The sequence below is a fragment of the Silene latifolia genome, chromosome 6 (genome assembly GCF_048544455.1).
Source record: "Silene latifolia isolate original U9 population chromosome 6, ASM4854445v1, whole genome shotgun sequence".
NCBI lineage: Eukaryota > Viridiplantae > Streptophyta > Magnoliopsida > Caryophyllales > Caryophyllaceae > Silene > Silene latifolia.
The window spans coordinates 140,398,444-140,425,578 of record NC_133531.1 but is presented as its reverse complement, the minus strand read 5'-3'; the positions used below and the strand labels follow the sequence as shown (position 1 = coordinate 140,425,578).

Sequence of the window (27,135 nt, the reverse complement as noted above, 5' to 3'; positions counted from 1 at the left end):
GGTACTCAAAGTACTTATTACCTAAATATAATTAAATTACGATTAACTCCTTATGGTAGAAGTCTCGACATCTCTGTCTTGGATGCCAAGTAAACACTTGAACACATCTGAACAATACTAAAGTATTTTGAACAGCCTTGGAGAGTGTTCACTGACCCTCATTCTGACTGATTCCTTTCCAAGTTACCATATTCACCTGACTTGAGCAACTCTTAAATCTTTCGACTAACTTGGAAGTGTCTTGACTTATCAATACTTCATTATCTCCTAGTACTCCTACATCATAGACTGTTTGCGTAAAATGTCATACACACAAATTACTACAACGATCATAACTATAAAATTATAAAAACTCATATATCCCCGTGCAACTTTACACGGGTACGGGTGCTTAACAACCTAATTTTCTTCAATCTTAATAACAAATGTCAACTCCAACGGAACAAAGAAAATGATAGTTTGGGCTTTACTTATTCCCTCTTTCAGTTTACTCACCCTACGTTATTCGTATCTTACACGATTTAGTTTTATTGCACTCGAGTTAAAGTTCAACTTAACCAACTTCGAAACACACAAATTGTTTAAGATGATAATATTTGTCTTAAACTTAAAATTAATCAAGTATGGTGGATGAGACAAAAGAATGATGACTAATAAATAACAAAAACTGTGTCTTATATATAAAAGTGGGAAGTAACCGTATATCTGACTCATTTTCATCTAAAACGGATACTACCGTTGTACACAAACGTGAATACCTCGTGTTGGGTCTTTGATGCGTGGTGTCTAATGTCCGTAATAGTACGATATTGTCCACTTTTGGGCAAAGTTCTCGCGGATTTATTTTGAGCTCATTCCTAAGAGGCATCATACTATTATATACTCCATATTATAGACACTTATACAGGTGGCCTTTCAACTTTACAATGCCGATGTTAGATCATGAATTTGCACCCTAATAACCGTTCTACAAGATTTACTGTATTGAAACGATTTACTGTATTAAAAATTTGAATAGCAAAGTGACAAGGTCCAATAATTTACAAAACAGAGTAAAGGTAAAAGGGAAGGCATACGCGTGGAAAGAGGATGTACGAGGCATAAGAAAGCACGTGGTGAGACTGAATAGCAACTGGGCTGACATGTACCAATCAGGGGGACCATTTTAGCATTAACACATTCACTCACTCACTCTCTGCCGTAGCTCAATCATATGTTGTTCTGAACCAACTCTGTTTTACCTTTTTACATACACTTACATCATCTCACATTTCTTGTCTATGCTTCGTTTCACACTTTCATATGCTTCATTTCTCTTTTTTTTTTTTTTTTTTTGTTATTACCGGAAAATTTACTTAATTCTTGTTTAAGATGGATACTATCCGTCTTAAGTTTAAAATGAGTCAAATATATTTAATGAATGAATAAGACAAAAGTATAATGCATTCATAAAGATAAAAGTTTGTCTTATATACCCATGTGGGGGTGATATTTAACCCGTTTTAAACGTAAAGCCAATAGTACCGTCTTAAGCAAGACTACTTGCTTTTTTTTTTGTTATCAGAATTTCACGCGATATCTCTGAAGTTTGACATTTACACGAAATACCCAATTTTTTGACTGGAAAATTTTAAATGACCATAACTCGTATTTACAAACTCATAAAATGACGATGTTTTTTCAAATCGAACATCTTTCCGAGAATTACGATTTGAAAAAAAATTATATTATCTACGATTATCTATAGTTTTCAATTATAAACTTAGGGGGCGTTTGGTTAGAGAAAGAGAAAGAGAAATGAAATTAGAAAGAGTAAGAGGGGGAAAGGTAAGGGATTACCTAAAACTTAACTAGTTGTTTAGTTACATCAAGAAAATGAAGTGTGGTGGGTTGTGGTTTGTGGGTTGTTTTGGTGTGCGGGTGGTGGTTTAGGTTGGGTGATTGTGGTGGTGGTGGTGATGATGGTAGCGTTGTGGTGGTGGTGGTGGTGGTGGTAGTAGGTTGGATATGGTGGTGCTGGCGTTATGATGGTTGTGGCGGTGGTGTTGTGATGGTGGTGATGGCGTGGTGGTGGTGGTTGGGGTGGTTGTGGTGGTGGTGATGGCGGTGGTAGCGTCATGGTGGTTGTGGCGGCGACAGTGGTGGTGGCGTCATGGTGGTGGTGGTGGTGGTGGCGTCTTGATGGTGACTGGTGTGGTGGGAGTTGCAAGTGTGTTAGGTAAATAAGGTGGTTGAAGGGTAACAGGGGTAATGAAATCCCATACCTTGGGGGGTGGGGGATAAAGAATTAGATGGATTGAGGGATATGAAAGGGCGTTTCATTCTCTTTGTTTGTGTCAAACAAACACCAACAAAGGAAATCAATAAATTTGTTTCCCTTTCCCTTTCTTATAAACCTCCAACCAAACGCCCCCTTAATAGTTACTACGTATAACTTATATGGGCATGTTTATACTCATTCTATCCCGGTTATTTGTTTACTTTTGGTTTTGGCACAAAGAACAATGAAGGGGGGAAAGACCATTTGTGATTATATTGTTAAAGGATGAGAAGTAGATAATAATTCAATTAGATGATCAAATTACACATTAAAAACATTTTTAGTATAGAAAGTTAAACAAATAAAAAGACAGTATAAAACTAATTTAGATCCCGCGCAATGACTGCGCGGTATTTATAGAGTTTTTTTTTGTAATTATTTAAATCATGCTAAAGTAACACCTTATTAATTTTTAATATTTCACGTCAGTATATTTTGATATGAGAAACAAAAATTGAACAGTAAATTTATTCAGGAAAACTAAGTAAATAATAGTGGTATCTCATTAAGTATTCATTTTTCTCGTTATTGTATTTTGTTTCGATCAACAAAAAAAATTTAAAAATGAAAATTAATCCAAGAGAATTGAATAATGTGTTGAAATGTATTATTTTTAAAAAGTTTTTTTTATACCACAAAGTTAATGATTCCAATTAATAAATTCTCTCAAATTTGTTTGTTATGAAAGTAATCAAAATAATTTATAATTTTGGTTATACATAATATGAATAGTATAAGTCAAGTCATTCTCAAATAACAGCACCAATAAAAGATTTAATAGTTTATATTTTTATATTATTTATACTTTAATTAAAATATTATAATTTAGTGTTTAGTGAAAATTATATAATTTGATAAAAAGATTAACGTTAATAAAAATAAAATATGAATAGCTTCTTTATTTAAAAAGATATTTTTTGAAGGAAAAATTTATGAGTTTATCTATTCTTTTAGTAGATATGGGATGAAATAGTTAAACAAATGACTGGGATAGAGAGTAGTTATCATATCAGTTTCACTTTATATTAGTATGAAAATTATATTTTACAACACATTTTATCTGTTTATGTTAATTAAAAATATTTTTTAAAATCTTTCATGACCCACACATATTTTTAGAGTTATAAAAATAGTTATTGGGGTGGTCAACCAAAGTCCCACATTGGAGGAAGAAAAGGAGTATTGCTTTGTTTATAAAAGACTCACCACTCCATTGATATTAGGGTTTTGGGAAGGAGCTCAAAAACAAATCCGTGCGGGCTTGGCACAAAGGGAGAATATCATACTAATGTGATGGTGTGCTGGAGGCGACAATCCCAACAATAGTTAATATGAAAATGCCATAATTATTATAGTAAGTCCCGCTTTAAAAGAAAACATTTTAGCAACTAAATATTTAGGAATATCAAAGTTAATTGTGGAGGGTGATAACTTATGTGTTATTAACTTAATTCGTAGTACTTAACAAATTCCTTGGGAAATCTCTGGTATTATAAAGGATGTGAAATTAGATCTTTATTTTTCCGATGAAGTGATAATTAAACATTACTTCCGTTAAACCAACAAGGTTGTTGACTTTATGACTTTTATTGAACATTCATGTTCAACTCTTTCGAGGTGGGTTGAGAGCCGGTGGTTTCAACTTATCTCACTCATTCGAAATGATGAGATAGGTTGGTCCTACCTTAAAGGGTCAATCTAATTTTTTATTACCTCATTAAAAAAAAAAGCAAAAAACATAATTTTAATCACAAAATCTCATTTGTGACCAACAATATCCGTCACTTTGGAGTGACGGATACCATTTTACCTCACAAAGTACCCACTTTTTCTCTCTCTGCAACACTGTTCATGTGGTCCCCTTTCTCCACTAACCCATTTTGTTACCATTTTATCTCACAAAATATCCGCCACAAATGGTAACCCGTCACAAGGGAGACCAATTGAATTTTAATAATAATTAACATAGTTAATGTTTACTACTAAGTACTAACCAACAATTTACAATGATTTTCCAAATTAAGAAATTTACATCCATAAATGTGCTAACATCCCTAAATAAAGTCAATGGTAGAGCTAAACCCTAGTTTTCATATGAAATGGGAATAAGAAAATCGTAGGGATAATATAATAATACTCTGGTATAAATAAAATAATAAATGAAAGTAAGTGTAGGAAGGTAGACTAAATAAAATAAAAGAAGAAGAAAAAAGGCGGGTAGAGGGTAAGAAAGCCCTGTTGCCTGCCGCGAAACAGAGAGTGACAGTGTGAGAGTGACGTTACATAATACTTAACGGTAACTGGTCTAAACGGCGTTAACTCTGTCCCCTTCACGCGCCTCTAGACAACTTCTTCATTCTGACAATTGCTGCTTTTTCTACTCTTGAGTCAAATGTATTATGTGTGTGTCAAACTGACACCGTTAATTCACGGCTCCACTCCATCTAGTTACAATCTAACCATGGTTACTTAGAGTAGCTATTCAAATTCCTGACTTTGAATTACCAACATAATCTATCTAGCTACTTTCTCATTTTTCCCAATTATAATTACAAGTATTCGCCGGCTTCAATTCTTAAGCTATGTCTTCCGATTCAACGTCCAGTTTCTTTAGATGTGACTTTGTCCAACCTCTTAGATTAGTTGATTACAGTACTCCCTCCAATTCTATTGCACCGTGTCACTATCCCATCTTATTTTTTTTCACTTATTCACTAAAATTATTCCATGTTCATTTTAGGCATGTTTTTGTTATTAAAGATCCAACAAGTCTCTTTTATTACCAGCATATCCGTTATAAGCTTACGATGGGTCAAGTACGAGCCACGTGATAGATAGGACAAAACAGATTATTACTCCCTACACATTTTTCTTTTGTTTTATCTACCCACATGGGTACTTGACCCGACCCGTCACAAACTTGTGACGGATATGTCCATTACAAATGAAAATTTATGTTACATACTTCCTCCATTCAACTCCACTCTACCTATTTGTATTTTGCACAAATATTAAGAAGGGTGGGGTTGGGTGGAAAATATTGTAAATAAATAATGGGGTATAATGTAATTAAGTGGGGTATGAGTGGAAAAAGGGTGGAGTTTGATGTAGAAGTAGTGGGGTATGAGTGGCAAATATTGTAAATAAGTAATGGGGTATGAGGACAAAATAGTCATTTGGCATTTCTTTTTAGGAAATAGGTAGAGTGGAGTTGAATGGATGAAAAAGGAAAGATGGTAGAGTGGAGTTGAATGGAGGAAGTATCATTCTATTTTTGTTGGTGAGAATCACCCACCCACTCATCAGTCGTCACAACCTTAATCCTTGTAAAAAAAGTAAACGAAGTATTTTCAAAGAATCAGATGTAATACACTAGTATGTATGGATGAATGAATTAGGTACAATTTTTGTGTTAATGAATCTAATATTACCTTTAAAATAAGCAATTATGCTAACTATTGCCTCATTGTAATATCACCCACATGACCAAGTTTTGACGAAATCTTGTTTCGTGTTCACATTGGCATTCCAATTAAAGTAAACACAAATTTTATATAGCTGTGATCTCGTTTTATAAATCTTTAAATCGTAACACAAATATAATATTCATAGAAGACAATATAGTATGATTTGTGCAAGCGTATGTTTTCAAAATTAGATGGAGAAGAAAATTAAGTGAAAAATTAAGTCATTTGATATGTTGTTACTCAAAACCACGAGTTATTTATGAATTAACTATTTCTATTGGTCATAAATTCTAATTTTAAGAATTAAGGTAACTATGTAACAGTATTCATACAAAACAAGACACTAAAATGAAGTGTTGTGTGCTCACAAACTTTAAAATTGAGAAGTTCATATATTAGGCCACAAGCTGTATTCACATAAAGTCTCAAGTTATACGTGCATAACCATCAAAAGTAAGAAATCTAATGTACAAAGATGATAGTAATTATTAAGTGCAATTCTTATAGAAGTATCATTGTTAAATTAAGAATCAGGTACCTGAAATCTCAAATGCTACTCTATGTAGCATTTCATTTCAGGTAGCTTATTTAGTTAAATAAGCTCTTTGCCAAACATTTACAAAAAAATACAGTACCTGAAATTTTGGTCGAATAAGCTACCTTGACCAAATTAGGTACTTAAAATGTCTTGTCAAACGGAACCTTAATGAAGAAGATGCAAAAATTAGAAATGATTATAGGTAGAATGAGAAACAAAAATCCATGAAAATCTAAAAGATACTTCAACTTTATAATATACAAAAATATCCTAACAATATTCCCCGTCAATTTCAAAAGGAAAGGGTAATAAGATTATTAATTAGTGAGAATATGAATAAGGTCCACTTTGAATAATATTGTCATAAAACGTAATCTCAGAAGATATCCCGTACCACCCTATTGTATTGCCGTTTTACCCGGTCGAAACACAAATATAGAAAAACAGAATGTCAAAGTTTTCTTAAAAAACAGTCCCAATGCAGAAACTTGATAAATGTTAATTTTTTAACACCATTATATTACTCCTTCCTATTCGCCATTTTCTTCCCTATTTCCTTTTACGGATTATTCACATTTTCTTTCCTATTTCCTTTTTTGGGTCGAATTGTGCGGTCCAAATTCAATAGCATGTGGGGTAGTGTATTTTATGTGGTACAAATTCAATTCTTATTTCTTGTGCAAAAAGAAAAGGGGAAGAAAATGGTGAATAGGAGAGAGTACTATTTTTCTAATATGTACCATTTAAATCACACATTAATAAGCTATATATGAAAAAATTCTCACCAATTAGGCTAAAAGTAAGTTTATACTTCACTTCGCATGAGAATATATTGTAAATCTTTTCATATATCGCTTATTAATATATACTCTTAAGACACACACATCAGAAAAATCATTATTATTAACATGGTTTAATATTATAAAATTATTAGTGCCCCCGTGTGGATACGATGAGCCATGGTTATTATTATTAATTAAGTTAAAAAAAAAGGGGAAACATAAATAAAAGCAATACAAGTGAAGTAGGCGTACTACTTATATGACGCGCGTAAAGCGGTTTTGGGTAATTCTAACGCCGTTCTCAAAACACAAACCCATCTTCTTCATCATCATCACCAATATATTCAATACTCCTTCTCTTTAGAGTTATACAACGCTGTGAGACGGTCTTATTCTATAATTTACGATAATTAATGAGGGGATATTCCTAGGGGAGTTGTTTTCCGAGCTGTTTTCTGGGGACCTGAATTAATTAATTTAATTTTTCAGTTACTGGCGTTATTGGGAACTACAAAAGACTCCACCTTTAATTACCAACACATCCATCCATATTTATTGCCACTAAGGTTTTCTCTTCAACCGTTTCTACTCAATTACTATGGCGTTTCCTTCCACAGATTCAGGTTTGCTTCTATCAATCAATTTCAACTCATTTGTTTACCTTTGATTATAATTACAAAGTTAAACAAATGATTAAGACGGATATATTTGTAGGAGGTGGAGTAGATGTGTTGTATCCAGAACTATGGAGAGCATGTGCTGGTCCATTAGTAGAAATTCCGCGATTAGACGAACGAGTCTACTATTTCCCCCAAGGTCATATGGAACAAGTATGTCATTTCTATTTAATTTTGGTAGATTTCTCGAGTTTATGTTAGGTGGAATTGTGTTAAAGTTGGTACCTTTAATTGGGTAATTTTGGTTTAGTTGGAAGCATCAACAAATGAGGAATTAAATGACAGAATTCACATGTTTAATCTGCCCTCCAAGATCCTATGCCGTGTCATGGACATTGCTTTACTGGTAATTTTAATTCAATTCTTACTTATTATTTTTAGTTTAATTTAATATGATTGAGAGTTTGATTTGGTAAAAAAAGAGGGTTTATTCCCAAAATTGCTTTTGTGATTTTGTAGGCTGAAAAAGAAACAGATGAAGTTTATGCCCAGATTACTTTAATGCCTGAAGCAGATGTAAGTATTGAAACTTTGAAAGTGATGTTTTTTTTCTTTTTTGCTTTCTGATTTTGACATTTGGGTCATCTCAATCTTTTCTACTACTCCCCTACCTTTTTTGGGTTGCTGTTTTTTTTTTTGTGCTTGTTTGATTAATTATGTCACATACTGAGATACTCGAATTGGGGTTTTGGATTTTGTGTATAGCAAGCGGAACCTACTAAGCCCGATCCATGCCCACCCGAACCACCAAAGCCTGCGGTCTTATCCTTCTCCAAGGCCTTGACAGCTTCCGACACTAGTACTCACGGTGGGTTCTCGGTTCTTCGAAAGCATGCCAATGAATGCCTTCCGCCCCTGGTATACATGGTTTTTCCATGCCTTTTTCTTCTTTTTTCGTTCATTATCTGTAGTTGTCTTATATTGACCATGGGATGTTTGTTTTGTGATTCTTTTTAGGATATGACGCAGCAAACTCCAACTCAAGAGCTGGCTGCTGAAGATTTACATGGCTATGTTTGGCGTTTTAAGCACATCTTCAGAGGTGGTACTCTCTCTTGTTTTCAATGTTTAAAGATATGCGAGTCATATGTGGAAGCAATAGTTTTTGTTAAGAGGAGAAAGCTTGCTATGATCATCAGATCATAGATGTCATTCACACAAAGCATTGGTTGATATTAATATATCTGCAAATCACTGAATTTTGTGTAGGGCAACCTAGGAGGCATTTGCTTACAACCGGTTGGAGTCATTTTGTGACTTCAAAGAGATTAGTCGCCGGTGATTCCTTTGTATTTCTCAGGTATGATATTAGCGAGCGCTGGGTGTTACTTTGTTGCTAGACTGTAAAATATTTCTGAATCTCAGTGGGTCATGAATTGATTGTTGTTTAGAGGAGAAAATGGGGAATTGCGGGTTGGAGTTAGGCGTGTGGCGCGTCAGCAGAGCAACATGCCATCATCTGTGATCTCCAGTCAGAGCATGCATCTTGGAGTTCTTGCCACTGCATCCCACGCGATCAGCACTCAAACATTCTTTGTGGTGTACTATAAGCCGAGGTTAGTTATTTGAAGCTGTTGAGCATTTATGAATGGCATGTATTTTATTACAAGTACTACTTATTTTTATTCTTTTGAGTTTCCGTTTCTCTCCTGATACAATTGGGTTTTTTCTGTATGTTTAACCAAGCAGGATGAGCCAATTCATCATAGGTTTGAACAAATATTTGGAGTCGGTCAACAATGGTGTTGCAGTCGGCATGAGGTTTAAGATGAGATTTGAAGGAGAGGACACTCCTGAGAGAAGGTAGTTGGAATATTATATTATTCTATTTTCTTCTGAAGCTGACTCTGTATCATACTGATGAATCTTTCATTATCAATTTTTTTTTTATAAAAAGGTTCACAGGAACAGTTGTCGGTGTCGATGATTTTTCACCTCATTGGAAAGATTCTAGATGGCGTTCGTTGAAGGTTCATATCCCATCCCCACTTCTTTGTTTGAAATGTTTTACTTTAAAAAAATACAGAGTTCACAAGTGTATTTTCTGTCATATATTGTCTTCCTTCGCTTTATTGACTTTGCTCTGCAGGTTCAATGGGATGAACCTACATCAATACTAAGGCCAGATAGGGTATCCCCGTGGGATATTGAATCTTTTGGGGCTTCTCCTCCTTCAGACGCTGCTGATCTCATCACTAAGAACAAAAAACATCGACCTTCCATTGAAATCCCTAATCATGGTTAGTGGATCATGTGCTTAAGTTTGTAACGTTTGCCTTCTTGTAGTATGGTTCGGTTGAATTTGTTCCTAACTCCATGTTTTATAGCAGAATCTATGTCGATAAACGATTCAACGCCTTGGAATCCTTCTGGAGGTGTTGGCCAGGTAACCTTTTGGCTGGGGGCAGCGTTTGTATTGAAAACTGTCTTTGATTTTTATTTTTTTTGGAGTTTAATGGCTCTTTTGTTTCACATTAGAGTGAAGTTGAGGACTGTAAGAGTGCAACAGCATGGTCTGTTTTCTCTGGATATGCCACTCCAAAGTCCACAAAGCAAAGTAATGAACCAATTGATAATGGGAGGAAAACTGAGACAGTTGCAAGTTACCGTTTGTTTGGAATTGACCTGATGAAACCTTCAACACCCATCGCTCGAGAAGAGGAATTTGTGCAAGACTTAAATGTGACTAGAATTTCCACTGCAGAACAGGGCCCGAGCTCAGATTCAGCTGTGGATTCAGATCTATCAAAGACGTGTCGTGAAAAGAGGCAATTACCACAGCTAAATTGTCAGAGTAAATCGTTTTCATCTACTAGGAGTAGGACCAAGGTAAATCTAATAAACTAATGTGTCCCTAGTCTTGTTTATCTGCTTTAGCGTATGGACTCTAATCCTGGTTAGTTAAAGATACCATTGTCCCGCCGATTGTCATGTTCTTGTCAGCTGATTAGGCTGTGTGTTTTTTAAAAATCTTGGTGGATTAAGGTGCAAATGCAAGGCGTTGCTGTCGGTCGGGCAGTTGATTTGGGCACATTAGAAGGATATGATGAGCTGATTGACGAATTGGAGGATCTGTTTGGTATAAAGGGAGAACTCCGCCCTAGAGATAAGTGGGAAGTTGTCTTTACAGATGACGAAGGTGACATGATGCTTGTCGGTGATGACCCATGGCCGTAAGTTTGTTCACTTTTTTGCGCATGTATGTGTGACACAAAGCTATGTGTGTGTTGTCATTGATTGTTTGTTTTTATTATTGTTTCAGGGAATTTTGCAACATGGCTAGAAAGATGTACATCTGCTCAAGTCAAGAACTGAAGAAAATGAGTCCAGGAAGCAAAGTGGCAGCATCATCATTGGAAGGTGACGGTACTGTTCTAAGCTTTGGAACGTCTGGGAACTGAACCTGTTAATCCAACCCAAATTCCCTAGTAGGTGGTGGTGTTAGTTATTCATGTTATGTTAATGAGTAATTGTCTAAAAGATTTGTTAGTGGTTAATTAGTGGTAATGTGAAGATTAGAGGAAAAAGATGCTAGTTCTAAATTTGTTGGTAGCTCACTTTTTAGAGCAATTTGTTAAGCAAATTGGAAGGTAGAATTCCAGAAACCAACAACTAAAGTTGGCTTTTGAAGGGGTTACTGGTTTAGTTTATGCGGTTTGGGTGTACGTACGTGTGTTAGTGGAGATTAAAGCTAGAAGAATTTGTACAAGTCATGTGAATATATAAAAATGTTGGCCACCTCTGCCCTACATCATCCATCAACCCCTCATCTACCTCCTTCCTACGCCTGTGAATATCGAATTTCATTTTTATCCATTTCAGTAAATAAGCCCTGTTTTATGTTTTTTTCTCCTCGATAAATAAGTTAAATGGGGCTTATTCATTGAAACGGAGCGAGTGCGTGATTTTGTGGCATGTTTGCTTCAGTCCTCTTTCTAAGCAAACAACTCCCTTAGGTTGCAATTTAAATTCTTGTATGAGATGAACATAATAGTTTCTTAGTGGTATGTACTTGCAATTTAAATGTAGTTGATTTTATTTTTATTGTAAATGCCCTTAATTGGGTAGAAAACGTGAGCTCGTCTTATACAAGAATTACTAGCGTTTTGTTACCAATTGACCATCGACATTCTTAATATTACATGTTGGGTGCTATAAAAGAGTCGGCAGCGTTCAATCAGAATGCAGGCCCCTATGGAAGGAGATTACTTGTTCCTCTCTAAATTTGACACCCTGCCCTAAGTCACGTCCAGACCTTCCTGACCCTGCCGGCTTGCTCTTGACCCTGCTATATATACACGACAAACAATGCCATGCCAATCGATGTTCCTTGTTCTACATTATCTTTGTTGTCAGCTACAAAATTTTGGGATCCACCTTGACTACATATCTACATTCGAGACGTACACACTTGATAAACAACTACTAGTGTTACTTGAAGATGGCTCCTCAGAAATCTGAATTACATGCTCTACTGATCCAACCGAGCTACTCTGTGTCCGCTCCCCTTGGTCCTGTTGTTGGGCCGCCTGGTGGTTTTGTAGTACTTGATGGATTGTAGTATTTGCTCGAATCAGATGCAAAGTATTGAGTGGAGGAGGAGGAGGAGATAGTAGAGGACACCTACAAAGTGGGCATGTGGCATTGGCTCTAAGCCATTGGTAGATGCAATCGCCATGAAATACGTGCCTGCACAATCGTACTTGTCGTAGCTCTTCTTCCATTTCAAATTCTCCTAAACAAACGCAGCATCTGCAAGGGTGGACATGGGTATCATTATATTAAGCCAGTTTAGCGTAGGCATCAAAATACCCAAATGATTGACGACTTACAAGGAATCCCTCGCTTTAACTTTATCATCAAACCGGATTACTTGCAGCTTCTCCTTGAGCTCTCCTTTGATACCCACATTATTATTATTCCATGCCTACATTTTTACTCATTAAATGAGAAATCTACTTTTCTAGTATAAATTAAGTTGAACAAGAGGTCGTTTGCTTACTGAGTGATGTCTAGTGCTGCTGATAGCAGAAAGTTGTATCCTCGGATTTTGCGAGGCGACATTATTATTAGCAGCTCTTCTCTTGAGATAGAAAAGGTAGAAGAGAAGAAATAAAATGATGGAAAATAGAATTGGTATGGAGAAAATAAAAGCCTGATATAGCTTTATTTGAAGCTGTTCCGGGTATAAACTCGGATTTGTAATTCTTGCTTCACCTTCATGCTTTCCCATTCTCCTCACTGATGATAATGATATATACTACTACACTTTGGTGTTTTGGATACTTTTTGGCTTTCTCATCATTTGTATTTATAAGAAATTAATTATTATATTGTTTATGTAGAGAGGATCAGGTGGGAAAAGGACAAATAAAATATATGTAAGGTTTAGTTGAGAGAATAGAAGAAAGGAGCTGTTTAACAAAACCACATAATCATATGAAAATAATGGATGCTTATATTCTGCCTTTTTTGGTTGTATATATCTTTGATGGAACAAAGCCTATGAGAGGGAATTGGAGAAGAATATGTCTTCTCAACTTCCATGTATTTATCGTGACTTTTCTGTTGTAAACTAGCGGATTTCAATATTTACATAGTTAGCGGAGTATTTAACTAGTTGATCAGGATGACACAAGTATTGTGCTACTATAAAACTAGCAAACATAATTTGATCAAAGTTATACTCAACTAATGTAGTTACTCTGTCTGTAGTTTGTACCAAGCTTAGAACCAAATAATTAAACATATGGCTACTAGACATAGGATATGTTGGTTGCGGTTTAGTTAAGCCTAATCACAGTGAATCCGCTAAATTCATGATACCTTGTCGCAATGTATCAATCAATCAATACTATATATTAATTCCAGAAACCAAGGGACTTCTATGTAATTAAATAAATTTATACAAATTAATTATACTATATAGTTTTTAATCACTAGCGGCGTGTGATGGACCTGAACAAGGGATTTCAATGTAAATATTATATAATTTTGGTTAAAAGTATAAATTTAGAGAATACTAGAATATGGCGAGTTTCCTTAAAATAACGGGTCTCACTTATGATATTAATTAATATAAAGATGTTAATTATTTAACATACACAAATATAATATAATAAGTAAACTATTAAAAGGTAACTAAATCAATTCAGATTTCCAACAAATATAGCATTCCATAATTCATTAAATTTGTAATTTAATTAGTAAATAATAATTATTACTCTTAAATAACATTCTAATATAATATTTCAGATTTATTTAAATATATAACTCCAATACAACTAGATAATTAACTACTATGATAGTAACCACCCATGTGAGTAGTAAAAGCAACAATAATAGCAACGAGAGTAGTGAAAATCATACTAGCAGCAACAAGAGTAGTAAAATTAACAATAATAAATGCGGGAGTAGTGCAAGAAAAAATAATGACGGCGGGAGAAGTGGAAGTAATAGTAGTGACAACACATGTAATGAAAGTAACAGTAAGATCAACGGGGAGAGTATGAAAAATTAACTAACAATTCGATTTTAAGAAAATATTAATTTATTTAAATATATGAGTTTGATAAAACTAACGGGTTAACCGTAAAAATAGTATGTGTAGTTATACTAACAACAGTAACCGAAAAGTAGTGAACGTAATAGTATTAACATGGGATGTAGTGAAAGTAATAATATTAACAGTGGGAGAGGTGAACGTGTCTCATAATTTGTTGATTAATTTTACCTCTCATCATAATTTCAAGATATAAATTGTAAATATATGTGTTAACCAAATATAACGAATCATATTTCATAAATAATAAAATTTAAATGGTAAAGAAAAGTAGCCCGGGCGTAACCGGGCACCAAACCTAGTTATTATTATAATTAATGAATTAATGTTGGATTAAAGTATGGAAGAAGAAACATGATTAGCATGGAATAAAGTTTTAAGGGTAGTATGAAAGAATCTTCATAATCTCAGACTTTTGTGAGAAAGTGGCAAACGAAACTTTGGAACCTTTTGAGTGCCAAAATAAAATAAAGCAGCGGTCATCAGTAGTTCCTAGGCAACAAGTGCTAACATTATTATAGGAATGATTCAGGATGTTCCTCCTGTTAATGGAATTGGTTAACTTACTAAGTTGCCCATCTGCAATGTCGATTGCCGACTGATATAATTCATCTTATGACTTTCAGCACCCAACAGTAGCAGCGCGTCATCTAGCTTTGAGGGTTAGCTGCTATTAGTATCTACTAAATGACGATTGAGGTGTAGAAATCACACACGATGATACAGCAGACATTTCCGATTCAATCCTGCTATCAGAGATGCATAACATATTTACCAGTATCATCCTATATAAAATGATACACAGTGTGATCTTTTGTTACTCTCTCTGTAGTTTGTACCAAGCTTAGAGCCAAATAATTAAACATATGGCTTAAGGGAAAAAAAAAAAAAAAAAAAAAAAAAGAAATGTACATATAAGAAATTGAATGAAGATTTTTTGTTACTCTGTCTGTACACAGAGTGATCTTTTGTACACAGAGTGATCTTTTGTTACTCTGTCTGTAGAGCTATTCCAAGAAAAAGAAATTGAATGAAGATTTTTAAGGGTTAAAAGAACTCAGCATAGCTTCCATATGTCATTACTGCAGCAGCAGAACCAATTTTTACATCATTCACAGCGTCACCAACGGCAGCGATTATTCCAACAATCCCCAAGTTTCATATACAATACAGGACTCAAATTCTAACACATCACACATGTGAAAAATTCACATCCTTTCTCTGTTCCTTTGTCGTGCCCTTTCTGTAAGAGCACAGCAGTCAGCAGTACAGCACACACCATTACCAAATGCTGGTGACCATTATCAAGGCAGCAGGGTCAATGCTTAGCCTAGCAAAGGCTCTTATCCCACCAACATTTTTTCAGCATGCAAAAAAAGTTCAAGAGATTGACGCTTGTTACAAAATTGCTGAATAGATAGATGACCAAGTTGTGAATGAACCTATAAATTTCTCAAATTCAACTTATTTAGCGGAATGATGCTTTCAAGGAGCAAGAAGCAAAACTGCATTGAGAGTTGCATCAAAGACAGTTCAGTGAATCATTATGCTTTGTTCTATCAGAATCCTTAACCAAAGAATAATGCAAAGATAATTCTTAACCAATTTTGGGGTGAAATTTTGAAAAAATTAAATGGCTTCTGAAAACAAAATGTTAAAAGGGCGGACATTATGAAACCCGAAAAGCGAAAGAATGGTGAGCAGTTTGTTCCAAATAATCATACAAAAAATGGAACCATGAAAATGAACAACGATCATTTTTTCCCCTCTTTCACATGAATAGCAGTATCATAGAAAACTAAATTTCTTGCTCGCCTCAAATCCAGCATCAAAGGGGAGGTTTCTAGCAATGTCTCCACCTTTGCCACTAAAATAGCGGCCTGAACTAAAATTGACCTGTACATCACAAAGTTATATAGTGAAACACATGAACATCTTTAATCATAAAGGCCCATTAACATCACGAATGCACCAAGTTTGACTATACAGGCAAGGCAGGAACCACAAATTTCTAAAGGATACTAGAATCTGACGAAGTAAATTGCCAGTCACAATTAAGACAAAACAAAATCTGAATGCTATCAACTGAACAATAATTCAGCCCTCATCAAAGGAAGATTTAATCAATAATTTCAAAAGCGATCACGTGATATCCTCAACTGAGTGGAATAAGTAGGAATTTTCAGGGCTGGAATGAAGGTAGCCACTCCCGTGGCGGTATCTTAGCAGATAAGACATGCCAAAAACAGCATGGAAGTTGGTTTACAAATAACCGAAGATATGGCCTTTTGGCAAAGCCATGTCAATTTTGAAAGCCCTTTTGGAGTATAGCCCACTCCACAGTCCACAGCTAGCTAGGCTAGAAACAAATAGGTCGAAGTCAAATGGGTCGCTGGATTCTATATTTCAATGTAACCTCTGAAGGAGCAAGACTTCGCTGTGTATCTTAGTGGATGGGGGGCGTGGGATAGGGCTTATCCTTTCTTACTTGGTAACTTCCCACCAAGATTTCTATTCAGCACATCTTGTTGCAACCACTGGCTCTAGCTTGAGCATGTTCTCATCTCTAGTGCAGATGAACGGCTGCTAGGTGTGTGTGCTCGAATGGTTCTAGATTCTGCCGAGCCAACACTGACACTCAAAGACGACATATCATTTTCATTTTGATCTCTGGACACTTTCTTTTGTAAAGATTGCGGACTGTAAGAGCATGGAGGACGCTATCAGTTTTTACTTAAATCCAAAGAGCACAAACTAGCCACAGAGCTAATTACAGAAGCATACAGCCTAGAATGTTCTTTCCTTTTATACAGAGGCCTATGTAAGCTACCCACAAGTTTGCCTATCCACTTTCTAGTTAGCCCCGACGCTATGCTCACATACAAAAGACGAGTCTGTCAATTAGCAATGCCAAGATAAGAGAAAACGTCCAAATTGTATCGACACAGAAATGACAAGGCTGGTGAGAATCCAAACCAGGCCTTCTTCAGATGATTACTATCACCTATCTTATCGAGCACCATCATCACATAAAAGTAAAAACATTCATATAGAGCCTTGCACCAAACAAGGAAAATTTGATGTGCAAATTAGAAAAGAATATATATACCGTAAGCAATGTTAAGTATCACCAAACGAGAAAAACTACACACTCAAAACCATACAAATAAAATTTTAAGAATCACTCTGTTAGTTTATGTGGTGATTTCAGTTTCAGGGGAGCTAAAAACCTAAAAATGGTACCAAATGACCAAAGAGACATTTACAAGACTGAAAATGGAAAGCCAAAAGCACCAAAAAGAAAACTTACATCACTAGCATTAACCCCAGCATATAAAATTTTTACTAGAATGTGATTTGAATTAATTGGCTGTGTCAATGGAGCACACCGTATCCTTGTATCAGCACGGAAATTGTGATTCAATGAGTCAACGACTCTGACAAACAAGAACATGCAGCAGGTATTAAGGTTCTAGCTATGATATTAATGCTCTAAACAACAATGAACTTATTGCAAAATCACAAGGCACACAGAATCATGAAACATCTCTAGTCAAAATATGTAGGATCCAAGATGAAAATGTTCATGTATAGTGTCACGGTCCGGTACTTTTGCCGGATTGTGATGCACATCGTTGCGGCCTTCCCCACACCCAAGGGAGAATGCAAGAAACAAAAGGTCTCGTGCTGTGACGAATCGCCCACTAGCACACTTCTCGGGTATCGGGGTGTGTGGGTAATCTTAGTCATGATCGTGAACGGCCGACACACGAATATAATAAAAGTAAGCAACGATTATTGAAAGTATTAACCAAATATCCTCAATATCCTCCAAATAATAGTTTACCCCATTTACTTATATCTTTCACATTGTAATTATAGAATAGAATTGATCTTGTCTATAGGCTCCCTTTTCTAACCATATTTAGCTTAGCCCTTCTACTATAAATATATGTATTCATCTCATAACATAATACAATTTTACATTTACTGTAAACACCTTTCTCTAACTATTCTTACATGGTATCAGAGGGTCTTCGATCCAACCTCCTCAAACCCAAACGCATAACCTTCAAACGCTCCGCCTCTTCCCACGCCACCATGACCAACAACACCATTATTTCCGAAATTTCTGTCCCAAATCCACATGATAACTCGAAACCGCTGCAATTTTTGAACCTTAACCACTGCGTAAAATTGAACACCATGAATTACACGGCATGGCGTTTTCAACTTACGAACATTTTCTTTGGTCTTAGTCTCCTTGGTTTCCTTGATGGATCCACACCACAACCAGATGCAACCATCTCTGATGAGACAAAAACCGATCCCAAAACCGACAAAACCAACCCGGCTTACTTGACATGGCTCAAGCAAGACGGACTCATATTAAGCGCCCTTATGGGCACCCTTACTGCGGCCCTACAACCCTTAATAGTACGGGCCAAAACCTCTAAGGAAGCGTGGGATATCCTCGCTCATACCTACGCCAACCCGTCCCGTGCCCATATCATGCAACTTAAGGAAAAATTTGATTCGATAAAAAAATCAGCGGATCAATCTATCTCAGACTACATGAACTCCATTCAAGTTTGTGTAGATCAATTAGCCCTCATGGGCAAAATACTAGATCCGGAAGACGTCATAGCCAAGGTTCTTCGCGGCCTTGATTATGAAACCTATAAAGCCGTCATCAACCCCGTAAGAGCTCGAGACAACCCCATCACTTTTGAAGCACTTCATGAGAAGTTACTTCAACAAGAATTACTTATGCAACATGAAACCAACACCACCAATAACACCAATCTGTTTGCCCCGTCTGCTAACCCGGCTTATCGCCACAATCAGCAGAATCGTGGCCACAACCAATCCTACAACCCCCCTGCATACAACCAGCAACAACCACAACACCATCCCTCCAACACCGCTGGCCCTCGTCCCTTCAAAGGACGGTGTCAATGGTGTAGGGAAACAGGGCATGTGATCTCCGATTGCCCCCTGTTTCGCAAGTTGTTTCCCAATCTCGTGTTTCCTGCCCCTACCTATCGTCAGCCGCAGGGACCGTCACCACAGGCCCATGCCGCCAACTACAGAAACCCGCAGCCATCCACTGCCTTCCTCCTCGACAGTGGTGCTTCCCATCACCTCACACATGACCTTGACACCCTTGCGTTCCACTCTCCCTACGATGGCCTCGATGATTTAATTATCGGGGACGGCTCCGCTCTTGAAATTGCAAACACAGGTTCTTTTACTAAACACAATCTTCAATTTCACAATGTTCTTCATGTTCCACGCATATCTCGAAATATTATTTCAATTTCGCAATTGTGTAGCGATAACAATGCATATGTAATTTTCTCACATAATTCTTTTTTTGTTAAGGAACTAACAACCAGGGAATTTATGAATGGACGCCTCCACAACCGCTATCACTCACCGCCATTACAAAAGGAACCACGCCTCTTTCGTGGAAAGGAACCACGCCTCTCTCGTGGCACCACAAATTAGGACATCCTACATACGATGTACTAAAAATTATCAATAAAAATTTCAATTTTGCAATGTCTGACTTTGATTCATGTCACGCCTGTTGTGTATCAAAAAGCAAAAAGCTTCCTTTCTCTACTTCTTCTTTTCAATCCAACGCACCACTCGACCTCTTGTTTTCTGACCTATGGACAAGTCCGGTCCATTCACACGATAATTACAAGTACTATGTAATTTTCGTGGACCATTTTAGTAAATATGTTTGGCTATATCCGCTTAAACGAAAGTCCGAAACCACAACAGTATTTATGCAATTTAAAGCATTAGTTGAAAATTTTTTTAATAAACCTATTCGTCGATTTTTTTCCGACAATGGTGGCGAATATACCAAATTAAATCACTCTCTACTTGACAATGGCATCTCGCACTATACAAGCCCACCACATACCCCCGAACACAACGGATATGCTGAACGCCGACATCGTCATATCGTTGAAACCGGTCTTGCCTTACTAAACCACGCCGGTCTTCCTACCACTTATTGGCCTTACGCCTTAAGCACGGCAACCTACCTTATAAATCGATTACCCACCAAAACCTTAAATGGTAATTCCCCTTATTTTATGCTCCACAACATCCAACCGGATTACACTAAATTACATAATTTTGGTTGCCTTTGTTATCCGTGGCTCAGGCCATATACCAAACACAAATTAGAAAACCGCTCCGTCGCTTGTATCTTTGTTGGCTACTCAAACACTCAGAGTGCCTACCATTGCCTAGATCCCAAAACCCGTCGCATCTTTACCTCAAGACATGTCAAATTTATAGAAGACGAATACCCTGCTCGTAAAACCATTCCCGTCTCCTCTTCTCCGAACACGGATGAATGGTGCACGCTTCACATTCCCATTCTCCCTCAAACATCACCATCTCCTCCTGCTTCTTCACCCACACCGTCACCTCCCTCTAATCCTACACCAAAGCCACCATTTCCCTTTGTGTACTCTCGACGCCAGTCCACACCTGCTCAACCAGTTGATATACAACCTTCCTCCACCACTAATTCCGCTGCCTCTGACCCCTCATCCTCCGCTGCCACACCATCTGAACAATCCGTCCCTGCCACTCGACCTCGCTCCCGACGCACAAGGTCAGTTCCCCCACCTTCTAGGACTGTCACCACGCGTCTCGACAACAACATTCGTATACCCAACCGCAAATATGCTAACAATCTAGCTCACACCTCTTCTTCAACCGACACTCTTCCTAACACCGTCAAGCAAGCTCTCATTCTTCCTCATTGGCGAAATGCAATGCAAGAAGAATTTCAGGCTCTTGAACGAAACCAAACATGGACTCTAGTTCCTCGCTCTTCCTCTCAAAATATTATTGGATGCAAATGGGTGTATAGAAATAAATATAATCCTGATGGTACCCTTAAACAACACAAAGCTCGCCTTGTTGCAAAGGGTTTCCATCAACGACCCGGTATTGATTATAATGAAACCTTTAGTCCTGTCGTCAAACCGACCACTGTGCGTCTCATCCTCTCACTAGCCGTCACCAAATCCTGGCCCTTGAGACAACTTGATGTTAATAATGCCTTTCTTCAAGGCAAATTAACCGATGATGTTTTTATGATCCAACCACCTGGCTTTGTTGATCAACAAAAACCCGAGTTCGTCTGTAAACTAAATAAAGCAATTTATGGTTTAAAGCAAGCACCTCGCGCTTGGTATAATGAATTAACCTCCTTTCTTCTTACCTATGGCTTCAAACAATCTATTTCTGATTCTTCCTTATTTTTATTTCACACCAATACAACATGTATTTATATGTTAATTTATGTTGACGACATTATCGTCACAGGCTCACACCCATTGCAAATTCAACGTTTTATAGACACTTTATCCAACCGTTTCTCACTCAAAGACCTTGGACCGCTATCCTATTTTCTAGGTATAGAAGTCACCCCGAATGCAGTAGGCTTACATTTAAACCAATCCAAATATATACATGATCTACTTACAAAATACAAAATGATTGACGCAAAACCAAATACTACACCCATGGCTACTTCACCACCACTCACACGTGAGGATCACTGTCCCGTTCATGATCATCACGACTATCGTGCTATTGTTGGTAGCCTACAATACCTCTCGCTCACAAGGCCTGATATTGCCTTTGCAATAAACCGTCTGGCTCAATTCTTACACCATCCTACTATCACTCATTGGACCGCTCTCAAACGTCTCCTCCGCTATCTTCAAGGCACACAAACTCTTGGACTCCAACTGTATCGAGACTCTCCGCTCTGTCTCCATGCCTTCTGTGATGCCGATCATGCCGGTGACAAGGACTCCTATGTCTCCACAACTGGCTTCCTCATTTATTTAGGCCGCAATCCAATCTCCTGGTCTTCCAAGAAGCAACACGGTCTAGCTCTCTCTACCACCGAAGCTGAATTTCGTGCTATAGCATCCGTTACCACTGAGACAATTTGGCTTCGCAATCTTCTCACTGAGCTTCACATCACTGTCACCAAACCTCCCGCCGTTTTTTGTGACAATATCTCAGCGACTCTCTATGCCAAGAATCCTGTTTTCCACTCTCGAATGAAGCATATGGCTCTTTCCTTTCATTTCGTCAAGCAACAATTGCATCTTGGTCAAATTCGTATCCAGCACATTGCAAGCAAAGATCAACTGGCAGATGTCCTCACCAAGCCCCTACACAAGTCGCAATTTATTGAGCTTCGAAACAAGATTGGTCTTACTAATCGTACGTCCATCTTGAGGGGGAGTATTAACCAAATATCCTCAATATCCTCCAAATAATAGTTTACCCCATTTACTTATATCTTTCACATTGTAATTATAGAATAGAATTGATCTTGTCTATAGGCTCCCTTTTCTAACCATATTTAGCTTAGCCCTTCTACTATAAATATATGTATTCATCTCATAACATAATACAATTTTACATTTACTGTAAACACCTTTCTCTAACTATTCTTACAGAAAGCAAGCAACAAGCATTAACAAGCTTAAAGGTAGGAAGCGATTTTCATTGATAGTACATGACTTGTAGAAGGAAAATATTGAATGTGCATAATAGCCATACGTTTCCTCCAGCTCAATTAAACTAAGCTAAACTAAGAATCACAACCCAAGATCCTACGTATAGGAAGGAACCTTGGAGTATGACATTTACAAATCCTAAGAGTGTGAAAATAAAATATGGAAATATAAATGCTGTGGGAGCAGAAGTGTGTGGACCATCACACTTAGCCTCACAGTCTAAAGTAAAGGATTAGAAAGAGGAAAATCCTAGTTATTGAGTTTGGCCAATAAAGCCTGAGATAGTATGAAAATCACAAAGCTTTGCCCAGCAAAATTGGTAATCCTAGTTTTTCCCACGTGAGTACGTGACACTAGATTGACAAAGGAATTAGTAACCATACTTAAAAAGAAAAAAATAAATAAATAAGTCAACTGAAGTAAAGGAACCATACTTCAAAAGTCAACTCAACTTGAACAATCCTCAAGGAAGTTTGTGCTACGCCTACTATCCAGTATCCACCAACAACTTAGGGGTCTGATGTACACAATATTTCAAATATTGAAAAACAAAAAAAAACAGAGAAAATCAAGTGTTCACCATATTTCGTTTTTGTACAAGTAATAATTTACCAGCGCGGCAGCAGCATGAATATTCAGCCAAAAAAAACTAATTACTAAGGATAGCAAACTTCCGTGCAGGATTGAAAGTAAGATCGTTCTCACATTTTTTTGAAGCTCCGAGGCAATTTAATATCCAATGGGTCAATTTGTAAGAATCTGCGACTCGATTTTGATGAAGATACTCTGTATTTTACTTCTTGGGCAGGAGTTGGCCAATACTCCAGCCCTCTACGATTTGTTATCCATAAACAGCGACCGGCTTTAGTGTTGTCTGTGATGAGCTCTAAGGCACCTATATAGTTTAGGTGGATGATTGTCAGCAATTCAGCATAACCATATTTTTAGACTGATGCTAAGATGAATTTCAGAATCAATAATAAGAACAAGAAACATAAATATCTGGACATATACTACATAGTGTATAATATATTAATACCATTCACCACCATTTTCATGGGTATGAAGCCCCCGAGCAATGTTACAACTTTAGGATCCACCTTTGACCCTAGATCAGTTTCAACAAACTGCACATACGAGAAACGTTAGCACTCACAAATCACAACATCCAATGCAACATAAAAATTCCTTGTAACTTGTAAGCATGCCAAAACTTTCAAGAATGGAACTGCCTGTCAGCCTGATCCGAGTACCTAAACAGTGTAGTTGTTAGGCTGTAATCTTGCATAATTATAAATTTTTTTATGAGAATAGATTATCTCACTTATGGACATCATTCTCTGCATAACTATGCAAGGCTGAATAGTTGTGAATTTCTGCTTCTTCTATAGCTTTCTATCTTTTCAAATGCATACTTCACAAGAAATCCTCTCACATACTTAACACACTTTTCAGCCACGATAGTAAAAAAAAAAAATCATTATTGAAAGTAGAAGCATAGTCAAAATGGCAAATATTAAAACCAAAGAAACTAGTGGAATTAGGCATTAGAAAGCCAGAACTAACCGTCCACATTGGCAAAAAGCAACAACATTATGATGCCAAAATACATCCACCATATCGACAAAAGATAAGGATTAAAAAGGACCTAAGCGTAGTGACTAAATAAACATAACCTAAAGCGTACCGACTAAATAAACATGACCTAATACTTAAGACGATTTCATTTGGTCATGAAACCAAGTAATGTGCTCCTGTACCAAAGCCAACCTCTTAAGGTAAGCACGAGTCTCGGCAAGGTGAATTTTCTTCCACTTTCTATCCCACTCCTCCAACACCACAGTATCGACCTCACTCAAATAAGTCTCCCAATCACCCTCGAGACCCTTGATTAAATGGGGATAAAGTTGTTGGAAATCTTTCTCTTCCTCCTGTGGCTTTAACACATCCTTTTCCAACATCCTTTTGTTTTCCTCACTAACCTCCTTCATCATATCGTCTTTCACACCATTTTCATCGTCCGTACCATTCATCATATCGTCTTCCCCCCAAATCTTCTTGCTCAACAGAAATACGAGCTCCTCAGTGTACCTATTCTTCAACCTCCTAAGTTTATCCATAACATGATCCTTGGTAAATTCGGTATACTCAAGTTTACCTTTGAGGAATTTCAAGAAATCATCGGTAGCAGTAGTAGGGTCTTTATTGAACTTTCCCTTAAACTCTATAGCAGCTTCTAAAACCGAAATCTGGTCAGAAAAACTCCACATCTTTTCCAATGAATCATCGGTAGCAGTAGTAGGGTCTCCTCCATGTTGTGCCATTGATTAGGGTTTTTTGTTTTTAGAGTATTGAAGAAGTAGAAGAGTACTGAAGAGAAAGAAGTGTTTTTAGAGTGTGTTAAGGAAAGAGTACTGAATAAGTGTTTTTAAAGTGTGTTTCTGGGCTCTAGCGTACTGCGTACTGAAGCAAAATGAAGAGTACTGAAGAAGGGAACGAAGGGTAGTGAAAAAGAAGAGTACTGGAGAAGGGACTGAACAAGGGAACATGAGTACTGAAGCAAAAGGCTAAGAAATGAGGACTTGAAGTGATCAGTGGATTAATTACAGACGACGAAGATGATAACGAATATTTCTTACAAGTAATGTTAGTATGGAAGAGGTTAAATAAATTGTTTTTAATTTAGCCGCAAATAAATGTCTAGGTCCTAATGGTTTCCCTATAGAGTTCTTTCAAAATATTGGGGATATGGTAGGAAATTTCGTGACTAAAGCAGTTCTAGTTTTTTTCCATTCGGGTAAATTATTAAAAAAAAAAATCATACTTTTATAGCATTAATTCCTAAAATTGATAATCCCACGGTGTTATGACGGAAAGTCTGTTAAGGGTATTCTGGGAAAGAAAAAGATAAATACAGGGGTACCATGTGTAGAAACTTAAAATGAGGGATACCATGTGTAATCTGTCAAAGTTCGAGGATACCATGGGAAATTTCCGTTTAATTTTTAGTGTATTAGTTATAGATTTTAGATTTATATCTCGCGAATTTTTATAAAAAATAGCTAATATTAAAATTAATCAAAAAAATTGAATAATTCCATGAATTGTGTTTTTTATGAAAATATTTTAACTACATCAAATTTTTTTTAAAAAAATCTTTTTTCGTCACGAAGTTAATAATAAGAGATACAGTGTTTATGTATAGATTATTTTAAATGGAAAATTAGTTTAATAAATGAAAATCTAATTTGTTTCCATATATAAGTTTGAGCACTTTGGAGGGAAAACTTTAGAGAAGTTGTATTCTCTTAGTATATAGGATGATTTCTATTTTAAAATTTGCACCTCATTAATATTTATCAGTTCACTCCATTGTATTTTGATATGAAACAAAAAAATTGAAATGGAAAACTAATAAAAAAAAATATTTAAGTTGTGATTTTTTTTAATGAATGTTTTTTTACACGAAGCTAATAGTAAGCATGTGTCAAGTTATTCTCTACAGTAATAATTATTGCATTACTGAAAAATTTAGCAACTTATACTTTATAATTTAATATAAATTTTATTTTATTTTAATGAAAAAATCATAATTATAAATTTATTTAAAAAATTAGAGTTTATTTATAAGATTATATTCATTGAAAAGATAATAATGTAATGAAAGAAAATTTTATTTATTACCTTATTTAGCTAGATGCTTTTTGGAGGGAAAACTAAGAGAATTTTTATTCTCTTAGAAGTAGGGGGGCTTGATATGGAGAAAACATACGACCGACTAGAATGAAACTTTATTGAGGAAACTTTTAGACAAATGGGTTTCAGTGTGTAGATACCTCATTTCTGCACCTCCCGCAAACCACCCGGTGATGATTGGGCAGCATGTTTGGTACACGGAACGATTTATGACAATTCGTAAGTTTATCGTCAAGTGATAGCTCAAATACTTGTGTCTACCCCTTGGTCGTCATCTACGCGTCATTACGGTCGTTTTGACAGTAATTAGAGTACATTCGAAGTCCGGTACATTCGAAGTCCGGGTCAAAAACCGTCTTCATTTTCTATTAACCGTTTAAAATGCCGAGTCGGAATATTCTGGAATGTTCCGGATATTTCTATTCCATATTTCGATCTTTTAATCTTTTGGCAAATTATTTCCCGAAATTATATTTTAAATAATAAGAAAATTGAGATCAACCGCAATTACATAATA

At 36.4% G+C, this 27,135-nt stretch overlaps 3 protein-coding genes across 5 annotated transcripts; 1 reads left to right on the top strand and 2 right to left on the bottom strand.

Moving 5' to 3' along the window:
• The first annotated feature begins 7,277 nt into the window (after positions 1 to 7,277).
• On the top strand, positions 7,278 to 11,533 carry LOC141587424 (auxin response factor 9-like). Of its 2 annotated transcripts, none has more exons than XM_074408910.1 (15): positions 7,278 to 7,730; positions 7,822 to 7,937; positions 8,035 to 8,130; positions 8,244 to 8,300; positions 8,490 to 8,642; positions 8,742 to 8,826; positions 8,994 to 9,084; positions 9,176 to 9,340; positions 9,474 to 9,587; positions 9,682 to 9,754; positions 9,874 to 10,024; positions 10,112 to 10,170; positions 10,263 to 10,613; positions 10,770 to 10,957; positions 11,047 to 11,533. In XM_074408910.1, exons 1-15 carry the CDS (start codon positions 7,706 to 7,708, stop codon positions 11,183 to 11,185), a joined length of 1,863 nt encoding a protein of 620 aa, XP_074265011.1. In that variant the 5' UTR covers positions 7,278 to 7,705; the 3' UTR covers positions 11,186 to 11,533. The 2 variants fall into 2 exon arrangements, with proteins under 2 accessions (XP_074265011.1, XP_074265012.1); XM_074408911.1 differs by having other exon boundaries at positions 7,280 to 7,730; positions 10,115 to 10,170.
• Positions 11,534 to 12,096: 563 nt separating this feature from the next.
• LOC141587425 (putative E3 ubiquitin-protein ligase RHA4A) lies at positions 12,097 to 13,251 on the bottom strand. Its single transcript, XM_074408912.1, has 3 exons — positions 12,787 to 13,251; positions 12,617 to 12,711; positions 12,097 to 12,536 (listed from the first exon to the last, which is right to left on the bottom strand). Exons 1-3 carry the CDS (start codon positions 13,015 to 13,017, stop codon positions 12,167 to 12,169), a joined length of 696 nt encoding a protein of 231 aa, XP_074265013.1. The 5' UTR covers positions 13,018 to 13,251; the 3' UTR covers positions 12,097 to 12,166.
• A 2,664-nt stretch (positions 13,252 to 15,915) lies between these two features.
• LOC141587423 (uncharacterized) lies at positions 15,916 to 25,463 on the bottom strand. Of its 2 annotated transcripts, XM_074408909.1 has the most exons (4): positions 23,962 to 24,033; positions 23,628 to 23,817; positions 17,657 to 17,783; positions 15,916 to 16,242 (listed from the first exon to the last, which is right to left on the bottom strand). In XM_074408909.1, exons 1-4 carry the CDS (start codon positions 23,978 to 23,980, stop codon positions 16,135 to 16,137), a joined length of 444 nt encoding a protein of 147 aa, XP_074265010.1. In that variant the 5' UTR covers positions 23,981 to 24,033; the 3' UTR covers positions 15,916 to 16,134. The 2 variants fall into 2 exon arrangements, with proteins under 2 accessions (XP_074265010.1, XP_074265009.1); XM_074408908.1 differs by lacking the exons at positions 17,657 to 17,783; positions 23,628 to 23,817; positions 23,962 to 24,033 and adding an exon at positions 24,693 to 25,463 and having other exon boundaries at positions 15,926 to 16,242.
• Positions 25,464 to 27,135: the final 1,672 nt, after the last annotated feature.

Bases quoted from the DNA above. Each gene is read 5' to 3' on its own strand.
- LOC141587424 (XM_074408910.1), top strand. From the start codon at position 7,706: ATGGCGTTTCCTTCCACAGATTCAG. The intron at 8,131-8,243 runs GTAATTTTAATT...GTGATTTTGTAG, and splicing joins TCATGGACATTGCTTTACTG to GCTGAAAAAGAAACAGATGA. The intron at 10,958-11,046 runs GTAAGTTTGTTC...TTATTGTTTCAG, and splicing joins GTCGGTGATGACCCATGGCC to GGAATTTTGCAACATGGCTA.
- LOC141587425 (XM_074408912.1), bottom strand. From the start codon at position 13,017: ATGGGAAAGCATGAAGGTGAAGCAAGAATTACAAATCCGAGTTTATAC. The intron at 12,712-12,786 runs GTAAGCAAACGA...GTAAAAATGTAG, and splicing joins GCAGCACTAGACATCACTCA to GCATGGAATAATAATAATGT. The intron at 12,537-12,616 runs GTAAGTCGTCAA...CCACCCTTGCAG, and splicing joins GTTAAAGCGAGGGATTCCTT to ATGCTGCGTTTGTTTAGGAG.
- LOC141587423 (XM_074408908.1), bottom strand. From the start codon at position 25,246: ATGGCACAACATGGAGGAGACCCTACTACTGCTACCGATGATTCATTG. The intron at 16,243-24,692 runs GTTGGCTTTGGT...TGTGATGTACAG, and splicing joins ACTCGTGCTTACCTTAAGAG to GTCAATTTTAGTTCAGGCCG.